Source organism: Sorex fumeus, unplaced genomic scaffold (genome assembly GCF_029834395.1).
Source record: "Sorex fumeus unplaced genomic scaffold, SorFum_2.1 ptg000078l, whole genome shotgun sequence".
NCBI lineage: Eukaryota > Metazoa > Chordata > Mammalia > Eulipotyphla > Soricidae > Sorex > Sorex fumeus.
In genome coordinates, this window is record NW_026606135.1 from 9,721,467 (window position 1) to 9,730,563 (window position 9,097).

The 9,097-nt window shown below is 45.1% G+C and overlaps 1 protein-coding gene across 1 annotated transcript; it reads left to right on the forward strand.

The window, feature by feature from the left end:
• The first annotated feature begins 8,201 nt into the window (after positions 1–8,201).
• Positions 8,202–8,369, forward strand: LOC130038579 (COX assembly mitochondrial protein 2 homolog). Its single transcript, XM_056130409.1, has one exon. It carries the CDS (start codon positions 8,202–8,204, stop codon positions 8,367–8,369), a length of 168 nt encoding a protein of 55 aa, XP_055986384.1.
• Positions 8,370–9,097: the final 728 nt, after the last annotated feature.

Here is a 9,097-nt window from a genome sequence, read left to right on the forward strand (position 1 = left end):
TCCTTTGATGGCACGGCTGACCTCAACAGACCTCTCATTGATGACTTGAAACAAACATCTCTTCTAAAAGCCCCCCCCCCCGATGCCTGGCCAGGGGTTCTCCTGGTGCGTCTTGCAGGGACCTTGGCAGCTGGGAAGACCCAGGAGCATGGGCCGCGGCTAGGGTGAGGGTCCTGGAGGACGATCCAGATCTTTCCCGGGGGTGGGGGGGTGGAGGGTTAGTGGGGCGCTGGTGGGGCGCTGTGCATCCGGGCCTTTGCCTCGGATCCCTCGCAGGTTGGATCCCGCGCCGGAGTGGGCAGGAGGGAGAGCCCGGGGGCCGAGGTGGGCAGCCCCATCGATTCTCCTCGGCTAGCCGGGCCGCTGGCCTTGACCGGCCTGAGTCAACACTCGACGTCATCTCTGAGCCACAGCTCCGAGGAGAGGGTGGGGAACCCGTCTGGGAGATTGTTAGTACCCAGAGCTCCCTCGGGAAACTCCTCCGACCCCATCCCGGGTTCCCAGTGGGGAGATCGGGGGCGGGGCCGGGCATTTGCACCTCTGACTGCAGACCCGTACCCCGGTTCTCAGGTGTTCTCAGATGTTCCTTGACAGGAAGCAGCAGGTAGAGCCCGCAGGCCACCCGCAGGCCGCTGTGGGTCTCAGCGTCTGGGTGTAGCACTCAGAGAGAAAGAAGGACCCTGGGGGACGGGGAAGCCGCCTTTGAAGAAAGAACCCAAGCTGATGTGAGAGGCGGGAATGAAGGGCTGAGGAGGTGGTCCAGGCACTCCTGCACACTTCCAGCTGCTTCCTGAGCCATCCCTGGTGTTCCCCGAAGATGCAGAACCTGTGGGGACAGGTGGGAGGCCTTCCTAGCGAGGCCCCGGGGCTCTTGTGGAGTGGGGTGCTGCCTGGCAGAGAGCCTCTGAAGAAAAGATCTCTGGTCTGGCAAAACAGGGCAGAGGTTTCCCGTCATGCACACAGTGAAAAGCTATTTCTAAGGAGACTGATGTGTGTGGCCTCCTGAGACTTTAAGGTGACCCTGGACTGCTCAAGAATTTGGGTTTCTGAGGAAATCAGTATTTTGGGTCCTTAAATAGGTGCTTAGGCCTGGACGGTTCAAAGACTTGACGTTTCAGTTCTTGTCTTCCGTCCTCATGGGTTCAATGAACGTGGTCCTAGTGACCTACAGCACACCTTCTAGCCATCTCAAAGTTTCAACTTCGTTCTTTATCTTTGCTGTTCCTCCTAATAGCTGGGTCACCTCCATGCTAGAGCTCAAAGCGGATAATCCAAAGGGAGCATCTCCCCCTCAGAGGCAGGGTGCCAGTGTCCTGGCCATAAACAGTTTATATTAGGTTCAAAGGTCAGAATTTGTTTCATTTGAGAATGGGATCATCTGGATCAGAGTTTTAGAGAAGGGAAGATTTGTGGACCTCTTACTGAAATAAAGCAGTCCTGAAATCTCTCTCTCTCTCTCTCTCTGTGTGTGTGTGTGTGTGTGTGTGTGTGTGTGTGTGTGTGTGTGTGTGTTGCTCCTGGAGATAACCTCTGGTTAATGTTTATTCTCCAGAATAACTGTATCATGACTATCAAGCAGAGAAATACAGGCCCAGGTATTGATCTAGAAAAGTTTGAGGTGGTGAAATCCGGGGGTAAATCAGACCATCCTCGGAAACCAGATCGTTTCCAACTTTCTTCAGGTTGTCTTCTGAATTTTAAACCTGCCTTGGAACATGGAGAGATGTCCATGGAGGTGCTGGACAGGATCTTCTGGATGACACTGGTTGGCATGAGCTATTTCTCAGGTGCCCCACTGAGGTATCCAGCGAATATTTACAAAGTCTTCCTACAATCCAGGCATTTTTCATTTGTTTGTCTTTTGGCTATTTTATGTTGAAGCGGCATGTATGACCTTTACAGCACAACTCCTGTCTTGTTTTTAACTCTTTTTATCAGGAGATTCAACTTGAAAACGGTTATCATTTAGCAGAAAGACAAACAGAAAAGCACATTTTTGTAAGCAAAACGTTAATGATTGGAAGAATTGCCCTAATTTCACCATGACAGTGTGTGATTAATCCCCTAGGTCATGTACTTATACTTTAAGTTATTCAGTTCGTTGGTCTTTGATATTCAGAACCCTTTCTAACTTAATAGGATATTGATTTTGTTGGACGATGTACTTTGACTCTTTAAACAACATCACTTTTAGGGATGACTGGCTTGCTGTGTAGTATTTTATTCAGAGAACTATTGCATAAGATTTCTTTTTCTTGAATTTTATGGTTCTCTCAGGGCGAACGCTGATAAGCCATCTTGTGGGAAAAGAGGAAACCATCTCTGATAGTGAAAGTACCTCTTCTCTTTCAACATTTCTGACAGCTCTTGCCTTCACCCCCCTTTTTGGTGGTTTCACTGCTGTGAATATTCATTTTAGTTCAAGGTAAAAGGAGAGCAGGGAGTCAAGAAAATCTACTTGGGGAAAAATATATTTTGCTGGAGAGAAACCACCACGATGCAAATCCTCCTCTCAGTTATGCTGCAGCCTTGTGGAAGATGATGTGACTTCAAAAATGTTTTCATTTATTTTTTAACCTCATCACCAATGCTCCATTAAATTGGTGAAATATATATATAATATATTAAATACATATATGCTACATATATGTATTATATATATTATATATAGGAGATTCCACTCATCCACCCAAAGTTTCTGAGATATAGGGTGTACAGAACAGCAGTTACCCCTCAGCTGAGACGTCGTACCCACCCGTGGTGGTGGACAAGGCAGTCAGGAGGAGAGAGGTCACCCAGGCTGGCTGGGGGCTTTTTGAAAGTTTCAGCCTTGATGCCTGGTTTCTAGGCAGGTGGGCAGTGCACCCCGAGAGGAAGGATCAGTACCTAGTGTGCAGGGGCGCCCCAGGTTGTCTGCCCAGCTAGCAAAGCCCCCACTGGTCACCTTCTCTTTGGAGGGCTGCTCTGTGATTCGCAGTTGCAGGCGGGAAACCTCTTGGGTCGGATGTACACAAATCTCTCCAGACAATAGAGCGGGCTTCGGGGAGGAGACCTTGGAGCTGGCAAAGGCATTTCCTGTCTGCGGAGGATCTTGACTTGGGTGCATCCGGGCGGTCAATGTGAAGGTTTCGAGGCGGCTGAACGCTTTCCTGTGTTGCTACTTAACAGAAAAGTCACTGCCAATTTCAAGCAATTTTCCAGATAAAAAGCTAATGGGACTTCGGACTTAGCATTTTGTTTCAGTTTTATTTTGCTTTTAAATTTTATTTTTATTTTAGGGGTCTACTGTACAGTACAGCAGGCCAAATATTGGCCTTGCATTGGACTCATCCTGGTTCCATCCCTGCTGAGCATAGAACCAGGAGTAAGCCCTGAGCACTGCCAGATGTGACCCCCAAACAAAACAAAAGTGACTTTTATTTTACTCATGGGTGAGGGCTTGGGGCCTGACTGTGTGTAAGGCAAGCACCCTGCCTGCTGTGCTATCTCTGCCTCCTCACATTTTGTTTTTAAAGTGTTTTCTCTGACCACGAAAATCCTTTCATTTTTACTCCAAAAGGGGAATTAGGCAATACACAGAATCTTACTCCCAAATATCATCACTCTGAAAAGGCTACTCCAGGAAAAAGTTAGAGGGCACTCCATCCCCCCGCTCACGGACATTTGCAGGAAGAGAAATGCCTATGGAGTTTGTCTCCTTTACTTCTGTCTATGTGCTTCCTGGCCTGTTGATTTATGCCCTTCATCCTTCCTGGCCTCTCCACTTGATTTTATTCACTCCCTCCCTCGTGCCTCACCCCCAATCTCAGAATTCCTTTTCCTCCTTCAGTTTATTTCCCGTTAAAGAAGACAAAGCGAGGGCCAGAGATTTAGTGTAGTAGGCAGGGAACGTACAGCTGATCTGGGTTCTGTCCCCAGAACCACGTCTAGTTCCCTGAGTACTACCAGGAATGATCCCTGAGCACAGAGTTAGGAGACAGCCGTAAGCATCTCTGGATATGAAATGTTTCCCCCTGTCCCCTTACTCCTGTCCCCTCGAAAGAATAGATGTAACCAGAGTTCTTAGACACAATGAGGGTCGGGATTCTCTTTAAATATATCAAAATATTACCTTTCAGTGAAATTCCTAAATTTGTGGGCTGGAGTGATAGCACAGCGGGTAGGGCCTCTGCCTTGCACACGGCCGACACGGCTGACCGGAGTTCGATTCCTCCGCCCCTCTCGGAGAGCCTGGCAAGCTACTGAGAGTATCTCACCCACACGGCAAAGCCTGGCAAGCTACCCGCAACGTATTCGATATGCCAAACACAGTAACAAGTCTCACAATGTTACTGGGGTCCGCTCAAGCAAATCGATGAACAATGGGAGGACAGTGACAGAGACAGTGAGGGTGGTGTTTCTGGGGTCCCACACCCACCCCATTCTCTAAGGACACATCTTTAGCAGCTTTTTTCTTTTTTGAGTAACCAATGATAATGACGATGATGAAGAAGGTGAAGATGATGATGATAAAAGGGTGATCCTATTTTTCAAGGTGCCACAGGCATAGGTGACCACAGTGGAAAGTTCCAGGGGCTTCTAGCAGAGAAAGGAAGTGGGAATACTCATTTAGGAAGAGTAGACAGGAGAGTAGATGGTATTTACAGGCTCAGAGGTGAAAGAGGGCAAGGAGTATGGCTAGAATCTTCAGAGGTTCTTGGAATTGAGAATTTTGGAGACGGCATTCTGCACCCCTGGGCTCTTCTCGTCACACCTCTGCTTTTGTGTCTACTTTTTCCCCACCTTGAATGTTTTTTCCCCCAGGCATTCTCATGGCTGGCACCCCCAGAACTCCCAGGTTTGGCCTTTGCAGTCCATCTTATTTGGAACAATTCTCCCTGAGCCAGGCCATGTGGTAAAGTGCATACCTCTCATGTGTGAGGTCCTGGGTTTGATTCCCTAGAGCTAAAAGAAAACAGAACTCAACCAAACAACACACTCACTCTCCTAATTGCCTCCCACAATTTTCTTCATGCACTTCATTGCAATCATTTTAAAATTATGGACCACACCTAGATTTGCACAAGGACCACAGTCCTGGCGTGATGTTTGGGAGATCATCTGGTGCCAGGGTTTGAATCTGAGCTCCTGCATGCAATACATGTGCTCTAATCCTTTGGGTCATCTCTCTGACCCTTTTTATTTTTTATTTGAGAAATTCATGCTAAATAAATTAGCATATAGATTGAGCACTTACTATGTATAAAACATATGTCTTTGGGTCTGGAGAGATAGTACAAGAGATAAGACACTTGGCTTGCACACGAACGACCTAGCTTCGATCCCTGGCACCACATATGGTGCCCTGAGCTCTTCCGGGAGTGATCCTTAAGTGCAGAGTTGGGAGTGGCCCCCAAATAAAAACAAGAACAAAACAACTTCAAAACATTATGTTTCCACATACAATTTGGGCAGATGCAATTTCTGTGTCTATAGCACATTATTCTACTAGGAAACCAGTAATTACCCAGTGGAACTGAAATACCATTTCAAGTTTTTTTGGGAAGTGAGAATTGTAAAATAAGGCTTAGGTTTGGGATATAGTTCAGTCATAGAGGGTATGCTTCACATGGCTGAGCATTTAAACCTTGGCACTGAAACAGGACAAAATCAAACAATAATCACCTGTCCCCAATTGCTTTATATCTTTCAAATTATTTTAAAAAATAGTCTATACCCTGTCCACATTATTTAGTGTTCCCATATATTAACTGCTTAATGTCATTAGATTGCTGTTTTTATTTGACCCTGACACATGGAGTAATACAGTGACTACCTTTGTTGTCCTGGGCATCCAGTCTTGTGACGGTGTGTGGTAAGTGAGTGTTATATTTTGCACTATGGAATGAAAGTGCAAACCACAATACTTCCCCAACAGCGAGGAGAGTCATTTCCCTGCCTTCTCAAACTGATTCAATCTATTTCCAGGCACCCAGCATAAAGCATAACTTCCTCTAAGTATTGGATCCAGAGCACCACTACTGGGCTTGGATGTTGGTATGAGGAGGGCAGGTTCAGGTTTGTTTGAACCTATAGGAGCACTAGAAGATTTTCCTCCCCCCGCTCCTGCCTTTCACCCACATACATTTTAAGAGGAAGTGTATCTGTGGGTTTATATTGCTTTCTTTCCCCTTGTAGACTTGGCAATTTTATTTTATTTCTAATACACACTTTTCAATTTCAATCAAGGATTTTCTTTAAAATATAAATTTTAAATATAAATTTAAAATTTAAAATATAAATTTAAAATGCTGGAGCAATAGCACAGCGGGTAGAGCGTTTGTCTTGCACGCGACTGACCCGGGTTCAATTCCCAGCATCCCTTATGATCCCCTGAGCACCACCAGGGGGTAATTCCTGAGTGCAGAGCCAGGAGTAACCCCTGTGCATCACCAGGTGTGACCCCCCAAAAAGTCAAAAAAAATACCTAGCTTAAAGAAGAAAAAAACAAAACAGAAAAAATATACCTAGCTTAAATATGAAGCAAATTTGTTTGTGCCTAAGGAAGCAGGCTTAGGTTGTGGGTGGGAAACTGAAGACCTTGGTGAAAGGAAGGTCACACTGGTCACACTGGTGGTGGGATTGGAGTTGGAACATTGAATGTCTAAACAGCTGTATTGTGAAGAACTTGTTAAATCACAGTGTTGTTATCATAATAATAATAATAATACATAATAATATATTGCCTAGGTTGGAGAGATAACTCAAAGGACTGGAGCCTGTGCTTTTCATGCAGGAGCCCAGGTTTGACCCCTGGCAGCACACAGTCCCCTGAGTACTGCAGAAGCAAGTCATGAACATTGTCTGGTGTGACCCTCAAACCAGAAGTAAATAAAATATATCTAGCTTACTGAAAAAGAGCAAACACCACTTAGAATAACCTGCTAGGACTATTTAGTAAATGCAAACAGAAAGCACAAATGTTTTTCAGCAGTTTCTCAAAGTATTTTATGAATTGAAAAAAACACCCCAAAATATCCAAATGTAAAAATAACATAAAACATGTTTGTTTCACACTCTGGTTCAATTTTTTTTAATTTAAGGTTTTATTTTTTTTAAATTAAATCACTGTGAGATACACAGTTCCAAAGTTGTTCATAATTGGGGTTTCAGTCATACAACATCCCAACAACTGTCCCTTCACCTGTGTACATTACCTACCACCAACGTTCCTAGTTTCCCTCCTGCCTTCAGCCCCCCTCTATCCCTGCCTCTATGGCATCTATGGCAGGTACTTCTCTCTCTCTCTCTCTCTCTCTCCTTTTGGGCATTACGGTTTGCAATACAGGTACCAAAGGGTCAATGTGTTTGTCCCTTCACCTACTTTCGGTACTCAGTTCTGGTCCAGATCATTTCCAACTATCATTGTCATAGTGGTCCCTCCTCTCTCCTAACTGCCCACTCCCACACTCATAGCAAGATTTCAACCATGGCCCTTGTTTCTACTGTTCTTGGGTATTGATCTCGCACAATTTTTTTTTCATTCCACAAATGAGTGCTCTGGTTCATGTTGTAATTTTCCTTAGCTGCTTATGGAATCTGCATCACTATAGACATTCCATTAATTGTAAATTGGACCAAAGTAATTTAATAAATGTTTAAAAAGTGGTCCCTGAGTGCGAGTTTAGATGTCCAGAGAAAATGGTTTCTTAGTCACTTGTCTCCCATAGATTGACCTGAAGGCATGTAACGGGAGAGGGAGTTGTGATGATATGTGCTGTGCTGTTGATTAGCTGAAGGTAAATTTTTAGCTCCACCAAGCAAATTACCTGATCTCATTAAGGCCTTTAAAATCATCCAAGTACCATTGTCCTGAAGCAGATATCCTTTGTTTAGATGTTATTTCAGGCATTGAGAAATCATAATGCCAATGGTAACCAGGGATTTAAACCTGTGATTTCTGTAGTATATTGTTCTGAATCTTGGTTCTGAATCTGTTGTATACTATTATCCATCTGTTTGAGCCAAGGGACACTAAAACATGCTACATTTGTGTGGTATTTATGATATCATGGCCACACTTTCACTGGCAAGGTGCTCACTGCTCGGGTGCCCAGATGACCAGCTTCAAGTAGGGACGCCGGGTGGATGGAGTCCTCCGCAGCCCTTTGGGGTCCCGCCATCTGGGTTGTTCTGCTGTGCTCCATCACCTTCTCCTAAAGATGCTTCCTGACTTATCTCTCCACTTGCACGCTGAAGAGTACAACATCTTGATAAACTTGCTCAAGGAATGTCACAAAAATTACGTGGAAAAGAGGATCAAGAGCAGGGAGCATGGAAATGCTATGCGAAAGAGACTATTTAATCCTCTGGAGGAATCTGAAAAATAAATTGTATTTTCACTGAATGCCTTGGTTGAGAGAAAACCTAAAGATTCTTGTTGACAGCTGGAAGAATCCTATCTCATTTGTTCTCGAGAAACTTTTGATGATCTGTAGAAACAAGTCACGGAAGGATCTGGAAAAGCCTGGATTCCGAAAATGTTGGCCAGAGTTCGGATCTCCTCTACCAGCATATTTGACTTCCCACAGTTCCTCCCTTTACCTCTATCAGTGAACATTTGAGTAAATTCTCTCCCTCAATAAAATGACTGATTTTAATCATTATATATATTTACATATAATGTTTAGGGCTGGGAATCAGTTTAACAATAAGTGGGCTGGAGCTATAGCATAGCGGGTAAGGCATTTGCCTTGCACGTGGCCAACCCAGGTTCGATTCCTCTGCCCCTCTCGAAGAGCCTGGCAAGCTACTGAGAGTATCTCGCCTGCACAGCAAAGGCTGGCAAGCTCCTCGTGATGTATTTGATATGCCAAACATAGTCACAACAAGTCTCACAATTTGTTGTGAGATGTTACTGGTGCCCGCTTGAGCAAATCGACGAAGAACGGGAGGACAGTGCTACAGTGCAACAGGGGCTGGAAAAATAGCACAAAGTGTGGAGCTGAAGGTTCGAGTCCAACTTTGAACACTATAAGGCTTCCCCCATCCCCCTCCCTATATACCTGCCTCAAGCAGGTCAGGGACCCTGGTGGCTTTTAAGCACCACCTGGGGATT